This window comes from Acomys russatus, chromosome 17, assembly GCF_903995435.1.
Source record: "Acomys russatus chromosome 17, mAcoRus1.1, whole genome shotgun sequence".
Taxonomy (NCBI): Eukaryota; Metazoa; Chordata; class Mammalia; order Rodentia; family Muridae; genus Acomys; species Acomys russatus.
In genome coordinates, this window is record NC_067153.1 from 41,786,324 (window position 1) to 41,814,195 (window position 27,872).

Here is a 27,872-nt window from a genome sequence, read left to right on the forward strand (position 1 = left end):
CAAGCCCTGCTGCCCATTGGCTGTACTGACTTGGGCGAGTCACCCTATCCTTCTGTCTGTATATTAGGTTTATTTTGTTTTTGTTTTTTGTTTTGTTTTTTGAGGTCGAAGTAACACTATGGGTAGCCAAGTAGTCAAAACAAAAACAGAAACCAGGTGTGGTGACCCATGCCTTTAATCTCAGCACTTGGGAGGCAGAGGCAGGTGGATCCCTGTGAGTTCGAGGCCAGCCTGGTCTACAAAGCGAGTCCAGGACAGTCAAGGCTACACAGAGAAACCCTGTCTCACCCCTCCCCCCCAAAAAAAAAGAAAAAGAAAAAAACAAAAACACCCCAATCCTGAAGTCTGACAGGCTAAGTTCAAATCTGGTGTCAAAAGTATCCTATATCCTAGGATACCTGCTTAAAGCAATTTAACCTACTTAAGCCTCAGTTTCCTCATCTGTCAAATGGGGGAACACCATTAGCACACTGATTTCATTGAGGAGAAACTCTCAAAAGGTGTGGTCCAGGGTGGTAGGTTTAGTGTTTCCTCCCTGCATGAGGGAGAAAAAGGATGCACCTAGGACTCTTTCTCTGTGCACTGTGGGCAGACAGACTTGCTTGTTTTACACATCTGGCCAGGGGTCGGGGATGTAGGTCAATGGGGGAGAGCTTGGCAGCAAATGGCCCTGCGCTTGGCCCATGGCGCTAAGTAGCTGGATGCCTTGGGTTTTATTCCTCAAGTGCTGGGGATGGATCCCAAAATGTACACCTGCCAAGGAAATATTGTGCCCTCACCTCAGAGCCACAAGCTTCACAGAAGAGCTCCCAGAATTGCACACTTTCAAAGCTTAGGCATTATTTTCTAGGAACATGGCCACAGAGTCCGGAGTCCTAGTGTCCTATGGATGCACTAAGTCACCAGTGGCACGTCACTGCTGGGAGGGGATTTCCCTCCTCAGCAGAGCTAGCCCCTGAGTTTTTAGAGATGCAGTTCTACCAGTTAGAGAAGAGGGATGGGGGAGGGGTGCATGCATGAAGTCTGGGAACTGACCGTGTACTATCTAGTGGATTTTAGTATATGACTGAGACATTCTTCACCACGACATTAGAGCATTTCCAGCACCCTCTTTTTTATCATCATCATTTATTATTGTTGTTATTGTTGTTGTTGTTGTTGTTGTTGTTATTATTATTATTATTATTATTATTATTATTATTATTATTATTATACAGGGTTTCTCTGTGTAGCCTTGGCTATCCTGGAACTCCCTTAGTTGGCCAGGCTGGCCTTGAACTCAGAGACCTATAGGCCTCTGCCTCCTGAGTACTGGGATTAAAGGCATACACCACCACTGCTTATCTCTAGTACCCTAAGATTCTTTTCTTGTCCCTGAGGCAATGTTTCTGTAAGGTCTTATTCAAAGGCCATCCCAGTAAGTTGGGTCCATTTACTATCCAAGAGAGAAGCTTTGTGGGTCCTGGCATTAGTGTATTTCTTCCTTTGGTCTTTAAAAAAAGGAAAACCATTTTCAGGAAGGAGTGGGTTGGAGGCAGGGTCTCACTGGAGCCCAGGTTGGCACTGAACTCACTATGTAGCTGGGTGTATGAGTGCTCCACCATGCTGGCTCTGTAATAGGAATCACAACTACATTTAGACATGTATTCAGTGTTCTCTCTCATATACTTACTTATTTTTGAGATTGCTATGTAGCCCAGGCTGGCCTTCGACTCTTGGTCCTCCTGCCTCAGGTTCCTGAGTGCTGGTGTTACAGGTGTACTGAACCACACCCGACTCACACACTTACTTCTGTCCACTTCGTTCTACTCCGCATCCTAGTACATTGTCTTCCTATCTCAGTTTCCTAACTCTAGGGTATTTCCCCTGTCCAGTACTTTTCCAGGTGGAATACTGTTGGTCGTCTGTGGACAGCACGCATTTGTGTGAGAGAGGAGAAATTGAGGTGGAGTGGGAGGGGCAGGGAAGCAGGGTTAAAATTTTATTTTCTCCTGTTTACTCCTCTGATGTGTGTTTATTGAGCATCTGCTTTGCCCAAGCATTGTCTGATCCTGGAGCATTTTTCTGGAAGAGTCATATTATTAGGCATTTGGCTTAGTGTTTTAGCCTAACCTACCTTGGATGCCTAATTTTTATAAAATTTTGATTTATTTATGCCTCATGTGTGCCTGTATACCAAAAGAGGGCACCAGATCACATTATAGATGGTTATGAGCCACCATCTGGTTGCTGGGAATTGAACTCAGGACCTTTGGCAGAGCAGCCAGTGCTCTTAACCTCTGAGTCATCTCTCCAGCCCTAGATGCCTGAATTTTAAAACCATCTACCTTGGATCTGCTAAACTTGGTGTCCTTGGTTCTTTAACAAACAAACAAACAAACACACTAAAACAGGGTCTCACTATGTATCCTTGGTTGGCCTGGAACTTGCTATGCAGACCAGGTTAGCCTGGAACATGTATCTGCCCGGCCTTGTTGCTTCTTTGATGCCATTTGGAGGCCCATAGGCCCATCTGAGTATCCAGGGGAAGCTCATTTCTTGTTCATCCAGACTGCAGCCACATCAAGCCTCGGGTACAGGTGGGCCCAGGCGGGCCCTGTTACAAGAGAACTGGTTTTCCATGGGGGTCTCAGGATCTTTCAGGGCTCTTCAGTCCTGTCCTTTAAGCTTCATAAGGGACAAGGGAAGACATTTTGGAAGGAATGGCCATTGAGCAAGTTGGAGTATGTGTGGAAAAATGCATGTTTGGAAGAGACCAAACACAGCCTGGCATGGTGCACGCCTTTAATCCCAGCACTCGGGAGGCAGAGGCAGGTGGATCACTGAGAGTTTGAGGCCAGCCTTGTCTACAAAAGTGAGTCCAAGAGCCAAGGCTACACAGAGAAATCCTGTCTCGAAAAGAAAGAAAGAAAGAAAGAAAGAAAGAAAGAAAGAAAGAAAGAAAGAAAGAAACACCTTTCTATTAGGTTCCCATTGTGTTTGGGACTTTGCTTCATTGAAGCCCCCTAGACTTCAGTTCTGCTTGCTCAAAGACCTCAAAGTTGATTAAAAATGGAGCCCCATCAGGGATCCCTCAAGCTTAGAATCCAGGGACCTCAGGACTGCTAAGGACTCCAACAACTTCCAGATCTAACTCTAATGACATCAGCAAAAGCCACAGGATGACAGCAAAGCCTGACGTCACGCTTGTGGTTGGTTTGAGATAGGGACTCATGTAACCCAGGTTGGCCTCCCACTCTCCACATAGCCGGTGATGACCTTAAACTCCTGGTCTCCCTGCCCTACTTCCTGAGTACTAGGGTCCTCAGGGGTCACCACCACCCAGGGTCTGTTCTGTCTGCAAACCTCTGCTGTGTTAACTGTGGGCAGACACTGCCCCGCCACCCCCGCCCCCGCCACCCCCGACTCCTTCTGGCACTTATTCTGGGCTCACTGAAAGCTCTTCCTGGCGTCCATCAGCTCAGCCACCAGCCATCCTTATTTTTGCTGTGCTGTGGATGGACCCAAGTGTCTCACAAGCGCTTCTTCCCGTAGCCAGTTTAGATGAAGTCCAGTAGTCAGACCCCACAGAAGGTAACTGACTCTCCTGTGGCAGCTGCCTCACAAGGACACACTGGCCTGAGTCTGTTGGCTTTGTAACGGTGATGCCACGTTGAATATAATCATGGCCACTCGTTGTTAACACACACAAGTATCTGGAACCAAGGATTTTGGCATGGGCTGAAGGTCATCGCTGTTGAGTATGGTGACCTTTGCTGGTGACCTTTCTGGGATTATTGGGTTGGAGAGAAATGTTTATTCCTAGCCAGGAGCTCTTTCACCAATGGCTAGAAGAGGCCAGAGTTTTTAAAGTGGGGTGCTGAGGGATTCTGTTTAGCACCAAGGAGAGCAAAAAAGGCAGCAGGCTTGAACAGTCCTCAATTTACATATGGGCAGGCAAAGGGCAGACAGAGTGGAAAATGGGGCACTCACCATTCACCTCCCTTGTCCTCCGGATGTAGTTGTGCAAGGTTGAGTAGGACTTCTTGGCACACAAGTGCTTGGCATCCAGAATATAGGAAGTGCTCAATAAATATTTTTTAACCATTGTTGATTATTTTTGCTCAGTGCTTGGTACAGAATAGATGCTCAATAAATCTGATTTCCCACATGGACCAGTCTAACCTTTGTTGGGGGGGGAGTGGCTGGTGGGTGGCTCATGGCTGAATGAGGTGGGAAGGAGCCATAGCCAAGACCTGTCTCCTCCCCACTCACTCTCTTGTGTCTTCCTCCTGGCCTTACAAGTCAGATGACATGGTGCTGACTGTTCCCATTTTCCAGAAGGGGAAACTGAGGCCCTGAGAGGGTCATCCTTACTTTGGACTTTCAAAGAGTGTCTTATCAGGGTGGGCTGGGAATGCTGGGTGCTGGTGGGGAGTCCCAAAGGCCTCCTGGAACAGCTACATTTACTCATAGGAAGTCGGAGGCACCGGGGGCCTTCCAGGCTCGGGATGAGGGACGGTCACAACGGCCCAGCCAAGGTCAGAGCCAACTTCGAAGACAGTCCAGCCCTGCCCCCAGCAGGCAGGTGAGCACTGCCAACCACCAACCATCGTGAGTGGTCATCGCCTCTCCCCACACCCTCAGTTCCAGGGTGGTTTCCCTGGGCAGGGTGGTCCTCTGTGAGAAGGGCAGGGCCCTAGCATGGGATTGTACTCCACTCTTACCATGGGCCAGAAGCTCTTGGCAAGCTGTGAAGGACTCCATCCAAATCCTTTGAAGATGCCCCCTCTCAGACTGCCTCCTCGGAGGCACCTACTATCTTGAGATCTCTGAGAGCCACAGGTGCATCGGGCAGGCTCTTGGGGCTGTGTCTTCCAGCATAGGATTGGATCTCAAATGAAACTTAGAGGGCTAGGCACACCCCGATGGCACAGTTACCCATGGTGGAAATTCTGGCACCTGATAGCTCAGGTTAGAAAGAATACCTTAGGGAGGGGAGTCCGGAAAGTGAGCAGCTCCCTGCAGATCTCTTTCTGGAGCTGAGAAAAGTGGGTGAGAGGGGAGAGCTGCAGGCCGTAGGGAGAGCCGCGGTTTCTACCTGCTTCGATCCAGGCTTCTAGGAAGACACAGCCTCACCTCACAGCCTTGGTTCTTCTGGGGTTTGGCTAAGACAGACAGCGACTACCCAGTGCAGTCCGGAGCCTCACCCACCCCTTCACCTCATCCGCAGGTGACCAAGCCCTCTGCCAAGCAGGCAGAGCCAGCCCGGCGGAGCCGAACAGATTCCCCACACTCCAAGAGTCCCGAGAAACGGCCTGAGGGAGACCCGTGCCTCCAGAGGACCCCACCACCTGTCAGGACATCAGCCAGGCCCCCTGACAGGAAGGCTCAGATAGAGAGGCATCGGGACAGTGGTTGCACTGGCCTGAGGCAGCCTCTGGGAGGGTGGCAGAGTCAGGAGGAGCTGTCAGGATCCCTAAGTCCTAACGGACACCAGGAGAAGAGCTGGGGCAGAGAGGAGGAGGGCCCAGGCCTGGGGAGCTGGCCAGAACTCGGGGGTCCCAGCCTGGAGGGGATATGGAGGGGCCCTCCCCAGGAGCACAGGGAAAGGTGGGGACAGTCAGAGGCCTGGGAAGAACTCCCCAGTAATGGGATACAAGGGGGGACCCCAAGGGGCCAAGGTAGCCTTCAGGAGTTGTCCAGGTCCCACCAGCCTACGATTCCCCAAGACAGCTCCTGGGCAGGCCCAGCAGAATGCTCGTGTGCCTGGCAGCGTGAAGCCACCACTGCCATGGGCTGGAGGGCTGAGGGAACACCCCAACATCAGCATAGACCCGAAAGGCCACCTGACTTGGACTGGAGGGACCTGCTAGGCCTTCTCCGAACACCTGAGGATGGGGCCTGGACCCGGCTCCCAAGGCTGGACTGGGAAGGCCTTCTGGAGCTCCTGCAGGCTAGACTGCCCCAAAGGGACTCAGCTGGGCATTGGCGTGACCCAGCCAAGGCTTCAGGACCAGAGCCGGGTTTCCCAGGCACAGAGGACACCCTGAAGACAGAGTCACAGACCCATGCTGAAAGATGGGCCAAGGCTACTCTAGCCAATGGACACAGCCCTGGGCAGCAGTCCGAGAGCCCAGCCCAGCCACCCGGCCCTGCCTGTACCTCCACCCAGTGGCCAACAACCAGAGTGACAAGTGGACCAGACACTTCAGCCTTGGCTGCTCTGGAACAGACAGGTCGCCTAGAGAGCCACAGCCCACCAGACCTGGCGGTAAGTTTGCCCCATATCTGAAGAGTGTGCAGAAGAGGCCATTGTTTCAAATTATGTGCCCCCTGCGAACCTCCCCCCCGCCCCCGCGTCCCCAGCGCCACACTGGACAGCAAGGCATCTGGCAGTTCTGTCATCAGCTCACAGGCAGTGTGGCAGGCCACATATGCCATGCACAGTGAAGAGGCAGCTACCACTGTCCCCACTTTATAGACGGTGCAACTGTACTGTGACTATGATGAGGCCCAGACTCATGAGCATTTCCCAGGGGTCACACCTAGAGGAGTTTTGATGAATGATATCAAAGTGCATACTCCAAAGGCCCATACTGAACTATGATCTTCTCTCCCATACCACCCCAAGTCGGGTCTTTTTTTTTTTTTTTTTTTTTTTTTTAAGATTTATTTATTTATTATTTATACAGTATTCTGGCTGTATGTGTGCCTGCAGGCCAGAAGAGGGCACCAAATCTCATTACAGATGGGTATGAGCTACCATGTGGTTGCTGGGAATTGAACTCAGGACCTCTGGAAGAGCAGCCAGTGCTCTTAACCTCTGAGCCATCTTTCCAGCCCCCAAGGCTGTTCTTAGTTGACTGTCTAATTCAGCACAGAGACACCAGGGGTGTAGGGTCAGATGACATAGCCTCGTGTTGGCGGTGGGGGCAGGGCAATCACAGGTGCTCAGGGGCCAGGGATCAAGATGAAGTGAGGTAAAGGATTCAGTGATGTGCCCTGATGGTCGCTGGCTTGCTTCAGTCTGACTTCTTACAGGGAAGGTGGGTGGTCAGAAAGATTGGGGTTCCTCTACTTGAGGCTCTGGACCCCTGGGAGAATAAGGGATGGGGACAGGAGGGACGGAGAACTTCTGGCCTTTTCAATAGCTCACACAGGGAGAAGAGGCTGTAAAGTGCTCACTCAGTAGGGATAGGAGCCAGGACAGATCCAGTGCTGTACCTGGTGATGCCCGCAAGCCAGAGCACTGAGGTGTGGGGGTAGGAGTGGGGGTGCACCCTGCCTGCAGTCCTATAGAAATGCCTCATGTGTATATGTCACACATGTGTCAATCCAGCATGAAGTGGGCGGGGGGGGGGGGGGGGGAGTCTCATGGATGACAAAGCAGAGAGCTCACTGAGTCCTTCCGGTCTCCAGGTACTTCTGCAGTGAAGACCCTTGCCATGTCATTCAAGGTCCCTTGTCCTTCCTTCCTCCCCACACTTCCCTCTCACTGTGCTGGGCTGGATGGAAGGCTGCGCATCTGTTTTTGCACGGGTTGTTGCTGTGACTGAAGAATATTTTTCTTTCCCTCGCACCTACCAAATGTCTGTCCATGGCCTAAGTCTTTTTTTTATTTTTTTTATTTTTTTATTTTGAGACAGGGTCTCTCTGTCCTGGAGTAGCTTTGTAGACCAGGCTGGCCTCGAACGCGCAGCGATCCGCCTGCCTCTGCCTCCCGAGTGCTGGAATTAAAGGCATGTGCCACCATGCCTGGCTCATGGTCTAAGTCATAGGTCTAATGTTCTGTCTTCCAATACTGATCCCACCTTGGGGCAGGTGACAGTCCCCTTCTGGGCCTCACACTATGCTTCCCTCTATCTGTCACCTCAGGCATTTATTGCCTCTTAGAATGATAGGTACAGGTCCATGGTGTAGTTCAGGGGAGAACACTTGACATAGCGTGCTCAAAGCCCTGGGTTCAATTTCCAGCACCATAAGACAAGCAAACATGAGCCCTATGGGGGCAGGAGCCATGAGTACTTTATCTCTGTGCCTCTGGCTCTTGATCCCAGGACTGATGAGAGGAGGTGTTCAACTCATTGGATGGCCAAGGTGCTTCATGCACACAAGAGAATAATTGTGTGGGAGAGTAGCTAGGTAACGGATGGGCAAGGAGTGAAGAAGGATGGTTGAATGGATGATGGTCAGATATACTGGTAGATATACCAGTGGCGGGTAGAGGGTGGGGGTTGTTCATTGGTGGATGAGCATATGGCTGGGTGGGTACCATGATGGATGGATCTGGCATGGATGGATACATGCTAATCAATGGTGAATGACTACTGGAAGGATGGATAGATGGGTGAATGGATAAAGGGATACATGATGGTGGATGGATGGCTAGAAGATGAGTAAATGAAGGGTGGATGTAGAGTGGATGATGGACAGTGACGTGCAGTGGGCGACAGGAGGGTAAGGCAGGATAGATTTGGGACCACTGGGTTGACAAATGGATCTGGTGATGTTGGGTATATAGAAGATAACTGGAAAAGTTAGAAGGCAGATGACTCATAGGAGATGACCTAGGCTAAGCTGTGTTCTTTCTTATCTCCAGGTCCAGCCAGAAGAACTGGAGGCGTCAGAACCAAGCCGAGGTGAAGACTCACCGGCTGACCGGAAGCAGGCTGACTCGGTAGTTGGGTCCTAGGCTTGGGCATGTGGGGAGGGGAAAGGAAAGGCAACCAGGCTGGAGGTTGGGATGGGCTTCTCCAAAGAGCTCTGGGACCATCCAGACCCAGGCTGGCTCCGCTATGAGGCTTTGAGAAGAGGAGCTTTGGAGGAGGTGGTCAGCAGAGCCATTCATTGGGTGGGGATCTGGGTGGGGATGGTCCATGGGTCAGAAGCCCAAGGCTCTGCTTCTGAGTTACTGGCACACTGTCTTTCCCTACGCAAACGGCAGCTTGGGCCCATTACTTCCTGAGGGCAATGTTCTTTTGGGATTAGAGGGCTGGGACAGGCTTCGTGGGTGGGGCTGGGCTATGCTTCCTGGAGCAGGGGTCAGGAATAGTAAAGTGGGTTAAAGGAGGTGCCGAAGCAGCCTGGAGGGCCCTGGAGGCTGGAGCTGGGGGTGGGCCTGGCTGCAATAGCATAGCTGCACTTTCTCCCCTCGCCAGAAACCTCTGAAGGGGTGAAGGCAGAGGCAGAGGCAGACAGCTGTTCTCTTCCCCACTGTCCCCGTGCTGCCTCCTAAAAAGCCAGAGGTGGCAGGTGGCCCTGCCACTGATCAGAGCTGGGGACAGGCGTATGCTGTCCAACCCATCTGTACAGACAAGGAAACAGCCAGCATGTGGCTGGACTCAAAATAGAACCCAGAACTCTGGTCCCCTAGCTGTCTGGGCTGTCTCTGCTCTCCATCCCCATCCTTGGCCAGGCTCCTTCCTGGCTCTGTCCCATCTGTGCCCTGCTATCTGCTTGGTCTTCCCTTCTGTGAAATGGGGAGGGGACATAGGACTCTCATTACTAACAGGGGTGCTGACAACATCACTCTTCCTCTTTTGGGGGGTGATTTCTTCATGCTTCCTAGAGCCTGGGCTTTGTTAGCAAAGAGGAAATTAGCAAATGTAGGAAGCTACCCCACCCCCACCTCCAGGCCCCCTCTACTGGACAGAAGTGTTAACTACCTTATTCATTCTTCATTCATTCACCGGTGGCTACTCACAACACTTAGGGAGCATCTTCTGTGTGTGGTGGTGTGAGCTGAGGCTAGGCTGTGGAGGTCAGGGCTGAGGGCTGATGGGAGTGTGGTCCTGCGGAGCACTCCTTTCCCTAGGGCTCCCTGGTACCTGTGATTTGATGCTTCAAGCTCCAATTCAGAGACTTGCAGATTCCAGCCAGAGGACAGGGAAGTTCTGGCCCTCTCCTTAACCTGGAACCTGCTGTGTGGCTTTGGGCCAGTCCCTCTGCTTTGCTGGTGACTCAGTTGCCCCAACAAAGATGACTTCAAAACGGAAGCACTGGGGCTCTGCCTCAGGCAGCTGTATTAAGTCTGTGACTTATTCCTTCTATGCTAATGTCTCAAAGGCCAGGCAGGTTAAGAAGCTCCCAATGATGGCAGCATGTGGTGGTGCTTGCCTTTAATCCCAGCACTCAGGAGGCAGAGGCAGGTGGATCACTGTGAGTTCGAGGCCAGCCTGGTCTACAAAGTGAGTCCAGGACAGCCAAGGCTACACAGAGAAACCCTGTCTCGGGAAAAAAAAAAAAAAAAAAAAAAGAAGAAGAAGAAGCTTCCAATGAGAACAGGAGCTGCGTGACACCTTGTCTCTAGACGGTAGCTGCTGAGAGGATGATGGACCTAGACTTCCACATCTTTTAAACATTTCAAAAGAAATCAGAAATAAGTATTTGATATATTTTAATTGTGGTTTTAATTTGGGCCTCATGTAGGCCAAGGTAGGTGTCAAACTTGCTATGTTGCTGAGGTTGGTCTTGAACTCCTGCTCCTCCTGCCTCCCACCTCTGAGATGCTGAGATTTCAGGTGTGCACCACCACACCTGGCTCAGATTTCCTGGTTATTAATGTTAGAGCCAGACGAAAGATGATCAGCGCACATCACATGAGCTAGATACCTGACTGGTACCCCTCTTCCTTAGCAGCTGCTAGTATGTATGGAGTCCTAGAGACCCTGCTGGTCAAACACCATGCAGAGTGAGCAAGAGGACGGTCTTTTCCTTTGTAGCTCTGATGAGGGAGGTAGGAGGGAGCCTTGGGCCTTCGCAGTAGCAGAATGGTCAGGGGAGGCTGTGGCCAGGGATGTCCCATCCCACCAATGGGACCTACAGCCAACACTGGACCCTGTTTGACAGGCAGACAAGAGCCCAGCAGAGGGCAAGGCTGGGAGCCCACTCAAGGGCCGACTGGTGACTTCATGGCGGATGCCCGGGGACCGACCCGCGCTGTTCAATCCGTACCTGCTGTCTCTGGGGGTCCTCAGGTGGCAAAGGGTAGGCTGGCTCCTGAGGGGTTGGAGGGGGTGAGGGTGGATAGAGACGGGAAGGGGGGAAGAGACTGGGGCTAACTAAGATGGAGGAGTGGGGGAACCTCATGGAAGGAGAGGACGCTCCAAAAGTTCTGCCAGCCCCTGGAAGATGGGCCTTTCTGCCTCAGGTGCAGGGCACAGATCCCGCAAGCTTCTAGAATGAAGGATATTTGGATAATCGCCAATCAGCAACTGCTAGCTGGGACGGGAGCCTAGTGGGGGGAGGGAGGGGAGGAGAGCCTGAAGGGGCTCTGAGATTACAGAGTGTGTCTCAGACCTGGGCCTCGGCCAGTTTCACAAACATCTGGTCTTACGTAACCCATCTCCTGCCCAGAGAGGCCTGTAAACACTGGGGCCTCTGGCCAGGGGTTTCCTCCAGGGCACAGGGAGGAGGCAGCTATCATTTGTCCTCTCCTGCCCCTTCACAGCAGGCAAGAAGCAACCAAGGACTGGCTTTGGGGAGGTCAACTGCGTCAGTCACTGGGTGACACCTGTACTTTCTGGTTGGCGCTGGGCAGTGACACTGCAAGGCCCTTGGAGGCAGATACCTAGGTTAAAGTGGGCACTGGAGCTCACAAAAATGAGTGACATCCAGAATATCACTGGGCTGGTTTTTCACAGTCCCAAGTGAGAGACTTACAGAGGAAGTCAGAGCACCGGATGCCACATCTGTCACATCTGTCAGCTGGACTGGTTCATGGAGCTGCTTAGGGCTAAGGAAAAGCTTAGGGTACCCAGAGGGCTGTGTGTGTGTTTGTGTGCTGTGTGTGTGTGTGTGTGTGTGTGTGTGTGTATGTGTGTGTGTGCTGTTCAAGCACTGCTTCCCTGCTTCCCATCTATGTCATAGATTCCTCCCTGCCATTCTCCTCAGGCAGAGGCCCCTGTAAACATGCCAAGCAAATGTGGCTATCTGGGTGCCGTGGTCCTTCAAGCTGTGGGCAAACTAACTAAAGGTCCCCAGCACACAGCAGGGCTGGGAGGGGTGGCAGGGAAGGCCTTGGTGGAGAGAGGGGTGAGAGAAATCGCGATTATGTTAATAACGTTCATAACCAACAACCATTGTGTACTATCTGTATACCACCAACAATTATTGTGCTCCTACTATACTCTCCAGCCCCATGTCCCATGCAGGATGTGCCTGACTCTGTTTGGTCCTCATCTTAAGGGCAATGAGATTCACGTTGTCCACACACTGATGAGGATGTGAGGTCTCTTGTTCCATGTCACACATGGGTGCATCTGTGACGCAAACCATGCTCTGGCCGATCTGAGCACCAAATAGTTACAGGCCCACTCTTGTGATGCCGACCTCCCAACGCTCTCAGGCTTAGTTACCTATTGTGATCCCTGCCAGATGTGTAGCAACCGGGGCTTGGTGGGTCTGGCGGGGAAATGATCTTTTTATTTGGGGTCTAGAATTGTCAGTACTGGAGACAGGACTGCCTGGGATGTCCCTGAGGATTGCTCAAGAGTCAGAAAGCCCGCTAGGATTTTGTCTCTGCCCCCTAACTGGCTGTGTGCTCTTGGGCCATTGTCTTCTTCCCTGAGTCATACCTTAGAGTCCTCAGTAGAGGTGTGGCATGACACTGAATATGCCTGAAGTATGGTGGCTCCAGTCTTTGCCAGCATCAATCACTGTGGTCCCTGAAGCTCTGTATCTCCCTTCGGCCAGGGTAAGCTCTGAGCCCTTCCTTTGTGTATCTATTCAGTTAACCAGTGTTTACTGAGGATATATACTGTGGGCTGAGGCCATGGGCTGGACTCCAAGACAGAGGGAGCCATGCACCAACCTGTCCCCCTGGGAGCACAGGGAGGTAAATACAATGACAGGCACCTGGGAAAATGACACTATAGCCGAGGATCAAGAAGGGGACAGATACAAGGAGCAGTCAACAAAGATATGGGTTCAGGGAGCACAGGGCATGGAGACGCATGTTGGGAGCACTAAAAGAGGAGAAAGGTGTAGGATGATAAAGAAAAGGGAGATATATGAGGAGTATTAGGCAAGGAGGTGGGCATGAGGAGCACTGGGCACTGTAGGGAGCACCATAGGAAGGATCAGATGAGGGGGACGTGACAAGGATTTTTCTCTCTCTCCAATGCTGGGCATGGAACCCTGAGCTTTGTATGTGCCAGGCTGGATCATGTAGCGATGTCCCCAGCCATGCTGGGAAAGGTACGGAGCACTAGATGAGAAATGGGAGCAGTGCACAGTAAGTTTCTAAGTTTGGCTAGAACATGTGGCTGTGTTTACATTGAGGGTGAAGGGAACTTTCCAGGCATCTTTTTGTGTGGGTAGCAAGAGAAAGAGGTGTGTGTGTGTGTGTGTGTGTGTGTGTGTGTGTGTGTGTGTGTGTGTATGCACCTTGTGTATATACAGAAGGCAGGAAGGGAAGTGTTCCAGACAGAGTTGTCTAGAGTAAAAACGTCTGTCCTTCCAGGAGATTCCACAAGTCCAGCATTGTGTCCTTTAAACAGAAAAGGCATGAACAATGTTTAGTGAAGTCCTCGGCGGGTTCGGGTTATAAGATGCACTGACTGGGCAGAAGCCAGCTCATCACCAGCACTCTGGGCCTTGGGTTGAGATTACCAGAAGGTGAATCTCAGTGGCCAGGAACCAGGGCGCTGTTGCTTCCTGTGCCCAGGCTCTTGGTGGTAAGGGGTTTCCTCTTCGCACCCACTCTCCAAGTGCTGACCACCTTTGAGGAGTGCAGGAGAGGGTGGGATGCATATGGGTACCAAACGGTGAGTGTCTAGAGTAAGTGAATTTAACATGTGGATTTGTGTGTCATGGTGGGGAGATAACTTTAACAGAGATGCTAGGAAGAGAACTCAGCTTACTGGGCCTTTCAATCCTCATCTGTGAAATGGGCAAAGATTCAGAGACCCACAGTAATCACAGTATACAATACACATTAATTTTTTGTTTTGTTTTTCCAGATTGGGTTTCTCTGTGTAGCCCTGGCTGTCCTGGACCCTTTGTGGACCAGGCTGGTCTCAAACTCACTGTGATCCGCTTGCCTCTGCCTCCCAAGTGCTGGGATGAAAGGCGTGTGCCACCATGCCTGGCTAATTTCTTCAGTTTTGAGGCAGGTCTTGATATGAATGAAGCTCAGTCTGGCCTTGAAGTCACTCCTTGTGGTGATCCTCCTGCCTCTGCCTCCCAAGTGCGGGGATAATGGGCGTGCACCACCATAGCCTTTTGTTTTGGTTTTGGACTGGGTCTTATTATGGACTCCAGTTAGTCTAGAATCACATATGCTGCTCAGGCTGGATTGGAACTCCTGATCCTCCTGCCTCCCGCTCCTCCTCAGCCTATCCCAGAATGCCCAGCAAGAGCAATGCCTTTGCACTCCAAATCAAGATGGCAGAGTATCTGAAACTGCAAGTACTCCAAACTTCCTGGCACCCACCTAAGGGTAGCTAACTAAAGATGGAGAAGTTGTTTTAATTACTTGGTTAGCATCCATGGGTGATCGCATCAACTCATTTTACTGACCGTGAGACTGAGGCATAGGGTACTCAAGTACCTTGCTTAAGCTAACAGGATTGAAGGACTACTTAACTACTGCATAAGCTTCCAGGGCAATCAGCAACAAATACCACCAAGGTCCTTCCTTAGCTGCAGGACCACAGTGAGAGCTTCCTCAGGCAAAGAAAACACAATATATACTGGTAAGGCAGCTAGGAACAAGGGCAACAGGTGCACATCCACAGGCGGGAATCCAGCACTTAGCAGAAAGTCCCACTTGGGAAACGGGGCATTTCAAGAAAGCCCATCTAACACTCCAGAACTCATTTTGTATGCAGTTTATTTGCTAAAATTCTCTCCCCTTTCTCTTTCTCACTCCCCGACACTCACCTCCGGCAAGTAGGTCCATCTTTGAACCACTGAGTTCTTGTGTTAAAATAGAAACAAGTAGCCCCCCACCCCCCTTCTCAGGGGAGTACGAAACCTTGCAGCATAGGTGCCATGGCGGGGGGGGGGGGGCAAAAAGGGGGAGAGAAGGACAGGGGTGGAGGGAGGACGACGACGACGACTCAGGCTCTCTGTCCAGAGCCTTGCAACCCGACGGTCCCGCCCCTGAGCTGTCTTTCACTGGCGGAGTCACCTGCATGCCGGCCCTTCCTGAGAGCCGTCGGCCAGAGCCCGGCCCGCCCTGCCCGCCGCCCCATCCGCCCGCCCCGTCGCACAGGCCCCGCCCCCGACCCGGCCTTCTCTCCCATTGGTCCTCCCGCTGCCCCCTCCGCTGTTTGCCCCGGATTCCAGGCCGCCCATTGGTTCTCCCGGGTCCTCCCAGGAAGTTTGAAAAAAAAAAAAAAAAGTTTTATGGGCGGATGGAAGGGGCCGGAGCAGCTTCGGGGAAGGGAAGGGCTGGAGTTGCGGCGGCCAGCGGCCGAGAGGGGCGGCGGGCTGGGTGCGCCGCAGAGCCCGGCCCGAGAGTCCCGTGCAGCGTCCCCGGGCGCCGCCATGACGGTAAGTGGCCCCGCCTGGGACCCGACCAGGCCGGAGGGGAGCGCCGGGAAGCTCGGTCTAGACTTGCTCCCTTGGTCCCCTGCCCCCGCGGAGCCCGAGCCCCAGTCATTGGGCACTAGTCATTGACAGACTCGGGAGACACCTTCCCCTGCCCACCAGCCCTCTTGGTGGAAGCCGGTTCCTCTCAGCCCTCCCAGGCTCTTGGCTTGGGCCTGGGAAGAGGTGCTCCGGGCCTAGGACGAGTCGCGCTGACCTGACCTGGACTGGGATGCATGTCCAGCCCCTGTGGGCTCTGGCCAGAGGTTGGGGGACCGGCCCCGCCCACCTCACGGTTGGGAGACTGCTCTGGGGCAGCTGAAACTGAGTCCTCACAGCGTTGGGCGCTAGGGCCTTGGGCGGGTCAGAGGTTTCAGTTTCTCTTGGAGGTGGGCTCTACCAAGACTTGTCAGTCAATGGCTGTGCCCTGCTCATCCTGTCCAATCTCACAGCTGTGAGCACTGTTCTCCCCATTTCGCAGCCAGATGAACTGAGACTTGAGGAGGGACGTTGGTAAAGTGTCCCTGGTGTAAAAGATGAAACGGCCTTTTCCCCAGGTCGGTCTGACCACCTGGCCGTGAAGTTCTGAAATGGAGGGGTGGGGCTGCTTTTGATTTCTGGCTAGTGCCCTATACTGGCTCTGGGAGCCTAGTGGCCCTCCTGGGGTTGGGAGGAGGATGAACTGGGTGTGTGCGCACATGCGCACGACTGCCTTCTACTGAGGGTAGGCCTAGTGAGGGGTGGGCTGTGCTGCTGGGGGCGTGGTCTGTGGGGGCCCCCTGATGTGTGTGTGTGTGTGTGTGTGTGTGTGTGTGTGTGTGTGTGTGTGTGTGTGATGACCTGGCTCTGTTGCCTGGACTTCCTCGGCCTCCGCACATCCTGCCACCTCCCTACTGGCCTTTCCTGGCGTCAGCAGCCTCCCCTTCCCTCTTAGGGAGCAGAGGGATGTTGGGGGAGGAGTTGAGTCAGTGTCCTGGGCTGGGGGGAGGTGGTTGCCTGGCTCAGTGGGTGCCTGCCAGATCCTAAACTGGGAGCTTTCATAGTACCAGATTGATCTTTTTAAGGCTGGTGATACCATCCTCAATGTAGACTTGGGAAAACTGAGTGACACAGTTTGGCCTTGGCTGGGCCAAAATTTATGTCCTGGTCAGGCTCTGAGTTTGCTTTCTGGGGAGAGATAAGAAATGTACACAGTTGCCACTCCCAGGAAGCGCGTGTTAAGCAAGGGTGAGTCTACTAAGTGCCACATATGTGCCTGTATCCTGAACGAGGGCTGCCAGGAGGAGGGATAAGTGCATCCCTGCTGGTGGGATGAGGGCTTCCTGAGGGAGTTGGCCTCTGATTGCATGGCTTTGTCAGATGGTGATGGAATGTGGAGGAAGGGATATGCAGATAAAGGCTAATGGCCATCTCTAGGATGCTGAAAGCAAAGAGAAGGGTCCAGGAAAGGACCAGACCAGGAGCAGTGCGGAAGCATGAGTGGTTTGGAGCAGGGAAGACGCTGTGATCACCATTCATAGTGCTCACGGGACTCCTCCCGGGAACCCTTCACACTGGAGCCTGTTTCAGGTCCTCCCATCCTTCACACTCTATTCATATCTGTATCCCATATCACACACACATGCACACACAAACACACACCCTGCTCTCAGCTGAGCTTTCTGTCCTGAGCCAGTGGTACAGGGCTGGGCTGGGTAAGAGAAAGCTTCAGGGAGCCATCGGATCCGGGCCGACCTGGAATCCAGAGCCTCTCTCACATTTTGCCTTAGCCTGGCGAAACTGTGTTAAGGAGCCTCAGTGCGCAGACACTGCTGGGCATCAAATTATATACTTTGTGCTGCTTGTTTACTGTCTGTCTCCTTGGCTCTCCTACCAGGGCAGGGGCCACAGCTGTCGTTCACAGCTGATGGCTTGCCCCAGCGCAGTACCTGTTGCCTTTAAACAGTACCTGTTGGCTTCTTCCTGAGCCCCTGAGCCCCTGAGCCCCTGTCTTGTACTGGATCAGCCCACCTGGAGGGAAAACTACAGTGCTTATGATAGTCCTAATGCAACAGAGGCCTCTGGGAGACGGCAGGGGGCTATGGGAGACGGCTGGGGGCAGCAGGCAGGTATTATGGGGGTAAGAGTTGAGAAGAGACCTCAGCGATGCAGTTAACAGCAAGTGTGAAAGCATGAGCAGGGGACTTTGGCTTGGTCAGCGGAGGAGGAAGCCTAGTATTTCAGACTGAGGACATAGCAGATGTAAGGGACTTGGGGGTGGTCCCCATGTGTTGGGAACCTGTGAACACAGTCTGGTGAGATAGTTGAGGTAAACAGGCAAAGGGCAGGGCAGACAGGCAGGAGAGATTAAGGCATTTGATGACCTTCTGGAAGGGTCCCCTTGGCTGTACATGTGTAGAAGGGGCTGCAGCTATGGCTGAGGTGACAGGCAGGAATGACCTGTGGTACTGGTTGGGGAGGAGGGCACGAGAGCCTATGGGTGTTCCTCACGCTGGTCTTGCTGGTTGAGAATGGGCAGCTGAGCCCGAGATACTGGGGAGGTGGTGGCCCTCTGGATGCAGCTTATCAGAGCCTTTTCAGTTCCATGTGTGAGTGTGTACCTGTGCGTGGGTGCATACCTCCTGGAGGAAGCTAGACTTTGGGTATGTCGCTCTCTATCTTATTCATTTTTTTTTTAGTAATTTGTTTATCTTATGTGTGTTGGTGTTTTGCCTGCATGCATGTCAGATCTTGGAGGTACAGACAGTTATGAGCTGCCATGTGTATGCTGGGAATCAAACCTGGGTCCTCTGGAAGAGCAGTCTGTGCTCTTAACCCCTGAGCCATCTCTCTAGCCCTCTATCTGATTTTTTTTAAAGACAGGATCTGTCATTGGATCTGGAGCTTTGCAGTTTAGCTCGGTTGGCTGATAGCAAGCCCCAGGGCTCCTGTCTCTACCTTTCTTCGTTAGGATTTTAGGCATGCACTATCAAATTCAGCTTTTTCTATGGGTGCTAGGGGTCCAAACCCAGGTCCACATGCCTCTGTGGTACATACTTCACTTACTGAACCACCTCCCTAGTTCTTGTCAGATCTTTAAACCCTGCCCATAGGTTCCCCTCCCAGAAGGATTAAACACTTTGCTGATCTTCTTTTCCTAATGTTGCCATGCTAGCTCACACCAAACCTGACATGCCTCCATTGGTTCTGGTCTTGGGAGTTACCTGGCTGCTCTGACTATGGTACATTCTGTCCCCTTGGGAGACTGGGACTGGGACAGAATCCCTAGTCATTTGTCACATATGAACCAGGGCCTGGAGGGGCCACACACAACACTCTGGGTCCCCTGTCTGTCACTGCCTGGAGGCCTTCTCCTTTGGGTCAGCCCAATGCTGCCAGCTCTACAGGCCCAGCCCTGAGTTTTGGCTTTTTTGGTCAAGTGTGGGGTCAGGGAAATCTGCCCCAAAGTATAGGAATTTTTGTTTTGTTTTGTTTGACAGCTCTTGCTGTCCTGGAACTCGCTCTGCAGACCATGCTGGCCTCGGACACACAGAGATCCACCGGCCTCTGCCTCCCAAGTGCTGGGATTAAAGGCTTGTGCCACCACTGCCCGGCTAAAGCACAGGAATTTATGCAAGGGAGGTGGAAGATATTTATACAGAGCTTTCTCCTGAGACCTATTGTGGTTAGGCCTCTCTTCCAGGTCCTGAGGCTGTGGGGGTGGGAGGTCCATATTGAAGAGAAGTGGAGCCAGATATGGCTGGCTACTGTCTTCAGTCTTAGCTGGGGGTCATCTTGGGTTGCCTTGTCACAGATGGGAGACTGACTGACAGAATAGAAAGCAGACAGGAGGAATACAGCCTCAGGGTTTCTGGGCTTGGACCACAGCCTACCTCCTCCCTCAGACAGGTATGCAGGGTGAGAGAACCCCCAACCGTGGCGGTGAATGGTTCTTTCTAGATGTTCAGGCTACTGGCCTGGGACTCTCTCAGCACACTGACTCTACAGGAGGAAAATGGGGTTTTCTAGAGGAGAGCAAGCCCACAGAGATGGCCGGGTCAGGTGGCTCTGGTTTCCAGCTGCCACCACCACCCTGCTGCGCTGTCCTGCTGACTCCCTTTAGGCAACCAGACACCTTGGCCCGGTGAGGCTCCCTTGATACAGACTCTGATAGGTGGGCTCAGAGCCATGGCAACAGGTGGCCACCTCCTCCCTGCCAGCCAGCTTGGCCTGCCTGGTTGTTCTCCCTGGTAGTGGGCAGGAGCTGAGGCTACGAAAGGACAGGGACCTAGATAAGAGAGGGCCCTAGTGGTCAGGGAAATGCCAGGATGAGCAGTATCATGTAGGCTAGGCAGAGATAGCTAGCTTACAGCCCCCCTCTGGAACATGCTCCAGTTGGGGGTTCCCAGACGTCAGGACTATGCCTCCCGGGGTAGGACCTGCCAGGTAGGGCTTGCCAGGATTGAGGTGCCATAGCCTGTCCAAAGAGGCCCTCGAATATCTGACCTAAGCCTGGGCCTGGTTCAGCCTTTCCGCATTTTCTAGGAGATGCGGTGAGGGCAGGAGTGGTGGCCAGGACAGAGCATTGGGTTGTGTTCTGCGTGGTCTACCTAGATTTTGTTGAAGAGGACTTGGGGCTTGCTAGGCTGTTTCTCAGGGCCCCCTAGGACTGCATTTATAGCTCCTTTAGTCTCGGTCCCCATCTTGGGTGTGGGCTAGGGTGCTTGGACATCTGGGGGAGAGGGGAGGTGTTTTAGCCACTCAGCCCAACCTCTTGGCTCTCTTCTCAGAAGATGTTGGAGGAAAGGTCCAAGGCTGTCTCAGTAGCTGGGAACCTGCTTGGTCCTGCTTGGTTTGGGGGAAAGTTTTCTGGGGTTTTTGCAGTCTTCATTGGTCTCCCAGGACCTCAGTGTCGCAGGATTAGGGCAAGATGACTGTCACATTCCCTCCCAGCAGCCCAGTTGGCTTTCTTACTGACCGCTCGCCTTCTTGTCTGCCTATAGCCCGATCTGCTCAACTTCAAGAAGGGATGGATGTCCATCTTGGATGAGCCTGGAGAGGTAGGAGGCTGCGCCGGAGGGGAGAGGTTGGCCTGGGCTCATGCAGGCCTTCTGTGGAAAAACTCTAAGGGTAGGCATGCGGTCCAAGGTGAGGGCTGGCAAGTGTAAACCCTAAAGGAGTTGAATTTCTGGTCCAGGGCTGGGAGGCCTGGCTCAGTGAGGACTCAGGAGGGACAGGTTGCTGGCTGTCAGCTTCCTCATCACACATTAACACATAAGTCACAGGGTGGAGCCTCCACGCCATACACACTCCAGATCTCAACCCCAGCTCGCCTTCCTCATGACATCGCCGGCTGGGAATCTGAGGGTCAGGGGCGAAGGCGTCACAGAAGCCTGAGCTGTACCTGTTTTCAGTCACTGGGGTACAGAGTGGGGCACAGAACATAGGCCAGACTTGTTGGAATGGCAGCCTCAATCACCAGGTCTGTGACACACATGTGATGGGTGAAAGCAGAGAACAGAGTCACAGAGGCCACTGTGTTGAGCAGCCAGAAGCCTCTATCTCATCACCCCAACACCTATCTAGTCTAATGTGTCTGTCCTTAGAAATATGTGAGGCGTGTGGTCCACTAGCTCTGCTCTTTCAGCTGCCAGGCTGGGAGCAGCTAAGGGGGTTCTCTGTCTACTCTGCCTGCAGGCGCCTGAGGCTCAGATCTGCGTGCGGCCCGCATGCCAGGCAGGGCCCAGAGCCAAGGGGAATCGCATTGTGTTTCCTGCCCACGCGCTTTAATTGCTCCCCCTGGCCCCCCCCACCCCCCCAGCCAGCAGCCTTCTGTCCCTGCTGCCTGCTCACCGTCCCTAAGTGGCTGCTCTCCAGGCTCACACAAGGCCTGGCGCCCTGCCAGTGACCCCTTCCTGGCCTCCCTATCCAAGGTCCCTGGAGGGCAGAGGGATTATGGGCCCCACCCAGAACTGGCCGTTACTCATGCTCTTTCATAGGGTTTTGGAATGTCCAAACTGGAAGGGCCTTGGGAGTGCAGCCAGCCCGGCCCCTTGTATACAGATGGGAGTCAGGTCCACACGAGTGAGATCTCTTTCAGGCTGAGTGATGCGTTGGGCAGCCCAGGCCTAGAACCTGGTACCTCGGGCCCACAGCTCTCCATCAAGCTTCTGTTACAATAGTGGCAGAGTAGCCATTTTCCACAGAACCCACCTCACTTTGCAGAGACAGTTGAGGTCACAAGTAGCATCTTAATCCACTCCAAGAGCAAGGTTGTTCTAAGTGGTTGACGTCTTTGAGCTGTCCCCAAGATCCTGTGCCACAGCCTTGAGAGACATATGAAGGGCTACCCCCACTGTAGAGTCAGAATGCTGAAGATCAGGGAAGTGGCGACACTTAACCATAGGGCACACAGAAAGGCGACACTTGTATTCTGGAGTTTTGGCTCTAAACCCTGTTTTTAGGGGGAGATAGCATGAAAATAGATAGAAAAACAGAGCTGGGTGGTGGTGGCACACGCCTTTATTCTCAGCTCTCAGGAGGCAGAGGCAGGTATATCTCTGTGAGCTCGAGGCCAGCCTGGTCTACAAAGCAAGTCCAGGACAGCCAAGGCTACACAGAGAAACCCTGTCTCGAAAAACAAACAAACAAACAAACAAACAAACAAAAAAGCAGAAAGTATCACCTTCAAATGCTTGAAACCATATCATGGCCTTAAAAAAGCAAAACCAAGAAACAGCCTAGACAGGGTTGGTGGTGTGAGGGGAACACCAGGAGGACCAGAGTGCGAGACACTGATTCTGGCATTGGGCTGATCCCCACTGGCATTCCAGTAAAGTGGCCAGAGCCCAGAGGGAGGATGAGGTTCAGCGTGGGACATCAGGCTCATCGGCCCATCCCTTTCCCACATGGCTTGCGGGCCTAAGAGAGGTGCTGTGGGGACACTCAAACTGCGGAGTCCCGGATGTGAGGGTTAGCCAACGCATGCTCACACTGGAACATGTGTGTAACTGGCCCAGCACAGATGGGAAGCAGCACTCGGTTGCTGGCCCCAGGCCTCTTTCTGGTCCTTCTGTCTGAGAGCTCTTTGTCCTTGACCCCGTGTCAATCCAGCGGGCATGTGGAAAAAGACTTGCAGCGGTCTGGCCCCACTTAGTCACTGACTTGCTAGGCATTTTACCTCACAAAGCCCTGCTCCTCCCCTCATCTGCACTGGAGGAGGGCACGTGCTATGCTGAGCTTTGATGTCTCCAGAGGGGTCTGGAATGGGTTGAGGATACCTCAGTTGATAGAATGGTTGCCTTCCAAGAAGGCTTGACCCCAGCATCACATACCCCAGGCATGATGGCGCATGCCTGTAATTCTAGTGCCCAGGAGGTGAAGGCTGGTTGATCAGAAGTTCAGGTCGGGCCAGCAAGACAGTTGAGGTGGTAAAGCACTTGCCATGGGAAGCCTAGTGACGGAGTTGATTCCTGGAATCTAGGAAGGGTCAAGGTGAAAGGAAGGTAACCAACTCCACAGAGCCACACGCACACTGCAGCCCGAGTACCCATACATGGCCCAGTCACCCTGGCTTTGCTGCCTGAGCTATATGCATGTGACCCTGTCTCAAAAAAAAAAAAAAAAAAACCTATAAAATCAGTAACATGGGGTGCCAGCAAGCCAAAGAAAGGCTGTGCACTGGGACCACAGAAGGCCTAGTTACCGAGAAGGGGCCAGTTCATGTCATAGTTGTTGTCTGCTTGGCTTCAGATCTGCCTTTCTGAGCTGTGACTCCTTCACAGCCCTCAATTGTAAGGATAGGACAAGCACAAACGGGGTCCTTCCTTCCCCCTTCCCTGCCCTTACTACCTCCTCCTTCACAGTGGAAAAAGCATTGGTTTGTGCTGACGGATTCAAGCCTCAAATATTACAGAGACTCCACGGCCGAGGAGGTGAGCTGCCCAGGTGGGCGGGCCCTGGAAAGGGCTGGGACCCAGGGTTGGGGTGCATGGAGTGGGGCCCATGGTAGATCCTCTTACTCTAGGCAGACGAGCTGGATGGGGAGATTGACCTGCGCTCCTGCACCGACGTCACAGAGTATGCCGTCCAGCGCAACTACGGCTTCCAGATCCACGTGAGGCTGCTTGTAGATCTAGGTGGTGGAGGGTGTAACCCACAGCCCTGGGCAGGCATTGAGCTGACTTACTCACTCATTTGCCCTCAGACCCTCGCCAGTCAGCACTTCCGATGCCGTGCTTAGCATATCTGGGGAGACCTGGAGGGAGGCCCTTTTCACAGGCTGGCAGAGGGCTTTCACACCCTCTGCCCACTCCCACCTTATACACCCTCCTGGGAAGGAAGGACCACCTCCACAAGGGGAGGGAACTCAGGGCTGGCCATATGGCAAGCTACATGCAGGGTGCCCTTGCAGACCAAGGATGCTGTTTATACCTTGTCGGCCATGACCTCCGGCATACGGCGGAACTGGATCGAGGCTCTCAGGAAGACTGTGCGTCCAACTTCAGGCCCAGATGTCACCAAGTATGTGTTTGGCTGGACTGAGGGCCCTTGAGGGAGCGAGGATGTTGTGTCCTTGAATAGGATTCTGTGTAGCAACAAAATGTGGAGAGTAACACGTGTCCTTGGCCATCTGGAGATCCGTTGAGAGCCTAGGGTTTGACCTGCTGTCACACTGTGTCCCCTGCATTCTAACAGCTGGAAGAGGTGCTGGTGATTTAGAGAGGAGGTTCGAGAGGCAAAGCTGGCTCCCTTTAGCTGCCAGATAGAGGGCAAGGGGCTGTTTGGTACCGGGTAGCAGTGCATGCGGAGCTGAGGTTTGCAGCTGCTGAGCAGAAGGAACAAAGTGCGGCTTTGAAGGGAGGCTAGCATGAAGTCCCCAAGCCTGACTAAATCCTGGCTGTTCAGCTAGAGGCCAGAGGCTTTCCTATCTGCATTGCGGAGTCCTCCCCTGTCTTGTTGGCTATGGTGTCTGCACCTATGTCGGCATGTGTCCAGGGCGCTTGGTGAGTTCTGCAGAACTGTGCCGGTGGGCTGCTGTTTAGTATGCAGGCTGCAGTGGTCTGCCAGGTTGGCCCAACAGTATGCAGTGCAGGCCTGGTGTACAGCTCAGCAGCCCTCGGCTCATAACGTGGCCATAAGGTCAGAGGGCACTGCTGAGAAGGCCGTTTGGAGGGAGTGGCTCCTACACACCCCCCCACCCCCAAATGTGGTCACATGACCACATCGCTGCAGGGGAGGCCTGGAAATATAGCTTGAAGCTGAATGACATGACTGCAGCTGAGCTGCCAATGCAGTTCAGTGTCTCAGCAACCTGTGCTCTGTTCACTCAGGTTTCCGTGTGTCCCCTCAGCAGCTATGAGCTCTTAAACCCAGGACCTGGCCTTATGCATTTTTAATGTTTATTTTGTTTTATGTGTGTGTGTGTGTGTGTGTGTGTGTGTGTGTGTGTGTGTGTGTTTGCTGTATATGAATGTGCACCAAGTGCATTCAGTGCCCATGGCTGTCATAAGTAGGTGACAGATCTCCTGGGTTGTGAACTGCCATGTGAGTGTTGGGAACCAAACCTAGGTCTTCTGCAAGAGTAGCCAGTGCTCTTAACTACTGAGCCATCTCTTCAGTTCTTTGTGCATTTTGTTGTTTTATGCCTTTAATTACACGTGCATCAGCATTTGCAAAGGATCCTCTGTTTGCTTTGTACACTGAGCCTCCACATCCATGCTACGTGAGGCATTGCTGTCCCTCGTTCTAGATACAGTATCGGGGCTGCAAGAGGGGATCTGCGGGCAGGTGATAATTGCTAGGGTCTTCCTAGGGTCTGATAATAATGAAGCGTGAGTTCTCAAGCCCTAGGCCGGACGGCTTGCTCACTGGGGTCCAAGTCCAGCCCCTGGCCTGGAGCCTGGCCCCTCTGGAAGTGCTCCTATGAGACTGTGTGGACAAAGATCCCGCCCTCTTGACTGACGTGGCTCTGCTGATGTCCTAGGCTCTCAGAATGCAATAAGGAAAACACACCACATGGCTATGGTACCCAGAAGGGCTCCCTGAAGATAGGGGAGCAGCGGACAGTCTCTGAGGTTATCGGCCGCGGTGGTCCTCGAAAGGTGGATGGACCACGGCAGTCAGTGGACTACGTGGAGCTCTCTCCGTTAACACCAAGCTCCCCGCAGCGCATGCGCACTGTGTCCCGCTCCACTCCTGATCGCCCAACCAAACAGGAGGATCTGGAGAGGGATCTGGCACAACGCTCTGAGGAAAGACGGAAGTGGTTCGAGTCCACGGACAGCAGGACCCCAGAGACACCCAGTGGTGATGGTCCTCTAAGGGGCCTGGGTGCCCCTCTAACTGATGACCAGCAGAGCCGGCTCAGTGAGGAGATTGAAAAGAAGTGGCAGGAATTGGAAAAGCTGCCGGTGAGGGAGAAACAAGCGAGTGCCACTCACTGCCCTGCTCAACCAAGGCCACAGTGAACGTCGTGGCCCCTCAAATGACAGCCATGAGGCCCTGGAGAAGGAGGTAAGCCTCTCTGCCCACCACACACCCCTCCCACAGTCTGTATCAGTGTTTCTGGCCTGATATTGGCCTTGTAGTCGGACAGCGATGAGTACCTTACAGCTGGCACCTCAGGCTCCTCACAGGGCACTGACTCTTAGCATTGCCTTTGTTTTGTGTGGCTTTGTCTTTGTTCTGTTCTTAACCACAGGGAAGAGACAAGAGGAGAGGTGACCAAAAGGCTATTTGATTTCCATGTGACTTTGACATCCTGAGCCATGTTAACCCTCCTCGTCATTTGATCTTAGGCCCCACTACATTTTTCACACACAGGAAGTGAGGTGTAGGGATGTCACCCCATTATCTTTGTGGGATGATAGAGTGTGCTGTTCCCCACCTTGTCTTTTCATCTCAGAACCAAAGCTCACCCGGGTCATTGACCTAGCCATCCTGAACCCAACCACAAAGTCCTTTTCTCTGTACCTCTCACTAGGGCTCCAAACCGGAGCTGTTACTAAGCACCCCCTAGGGAACCTGGGCCTGTAGCATGTGGAGATGTGGGTGCCTCCCTGCCTCCCACTACTCCCCTTCCCCATTTCAGGGCACCCACTGACCTGGTCTTCCTGTGTGCTAGGTTCAGTCTCTCCGTGCCCAGCTGGAGGCATGGCGTCTCCGAGGGGAAGCTCCTCAGAACGCTCCCAGACCCCAGGAGGACAGCCGAATCCCCCCAGGCTACATCTCACAGGTAAAGCTGAGGAACTGCTATGTGGGGTGGGGGCAGGCTTCTGGTTGCTGTGTTGTCAGAGAGCAGCTATGTTTGGGGAATCCCCCCCCCTGTGTGTGAGAATCATGCCAGGCATTTGCTACACATCATGTCATTTAATCTCCCCACAGCTGGTGGGCATGATCACTGTGCCCATTTTACAGACAAGGCCACTGAGCTCTGAGAGGGTATGTGACCTGCCGGAGGTTCCCCAGCCCGCAGGTGTCAGAGGTGGGATTTGAAAATGGGTCCAGCTGACTGCAGAGCCTGTGTGTGAGTCCCTGTGTGACACTCTGCACTTGGCCCTCTTCCTTGGATCACTATGCGGAAGTGGGGAGCCAGTGGTCATGGGAGTCACTCTCTAAATCCAGGGAGAGGCTTCCTCTGCCTACCAAGGAGGTCTGCAGGACTTGGGCGCCTCCAGTTTACCCTCAGGAGTTTGCCTGGGACAGCAGTTCTCAACAAGGGGGGATGACTTTCTCCCTCTAGGGCAACCTTGTCCCTCTCTGGGAAATGACTTTGTCCCCTGGGGACAGTTGTCTATGTGTGGGAATGATTTTGGTTTTCGCAACCGGATAACCAGCTCACCAGAAAAAGGTGTGTGTGTGTGTGTGTGTGTGTGTGTGTGTGTATGTGTGTGTGTGTGTTTATTATAAATTACAAAAGCTTGTCTAGTCTATAATGTACAAATAAAGTATACAATCCTTTTTATTGTGAATTCCATATAGAAATGGATTTTTCTCAGACTGCTTTAATGATTTCTCCATATTCTTGTGGCCACAGCTGATTAACAAACTCAGACGGTCCTCACAATGGGTGTTGGTTGATATTTTTATGCTAAGGAGTAAGATGAAAAGACATCAGAACTTCTCCAGATCAGTGTTGTAAGCAAGTTCTCTGCTGAGCTGAACGACCGCTTTCTGTTTGAGGCTGAGAATATTCTAGTGAGGAAAGTTCACCTTTTTTGTTCTGTGTAAATGTAATTCTAGACATGACACAGTGAGAGGCGCAAGCTGCATTCCTAGCATTTTCTTGTCCCTTGCTTACTTCCAGACCATGTCAAAAGCAGTAAACTGTGTCCCAGTATGTGACACTGAGCAGGTTCCATGGTGTGAGCCTCCCT

At 52.9% G+C, this 27,872-nt stretch overlaps 1 protein-coding gene across 1 annotated transcript in view; it reads left to right on the top strand.

Annotated features, from left to right (window-relative positions):
* Positions 1 to 27,872, top strand: part of Triobp (TRIO and F-actin binding protein) — a 57,132-nt gene that overhangs the window by 17,281 nt on the left and 11,979 nt on the right. The window contains 11 exon segments of the mRNA XM_051159946.1: positions 4,456 to 4,567; positions 5,213 to 6,253; positions 8,582 to 8,659; positions 10,831 to 10,968; positions 20,499 to 20,555; positions 23,361 to 23,429; positions 23,522 to 23,611; positions 23,909 to 24,018; positions 25,481 to 25,916; positions 25,918 to 26,010; positions 26,621 to 26,731. Coding sequence (XP_051015903.1) covers positions 4,456 to 4,567; positions 5,213 to 6,253; positions 8,582 to 8,659; positions 10,831 to 10,968; positions 20,499 to 20,555; positions 23,361 to 23,429; positions 23,522 to 23,611; positions 23,909 to 24,018; positions 25,481 to 25,916; positions 25,918 to 26,010; positions 26,621 to 26,731 — 2,335 coding nt within the window.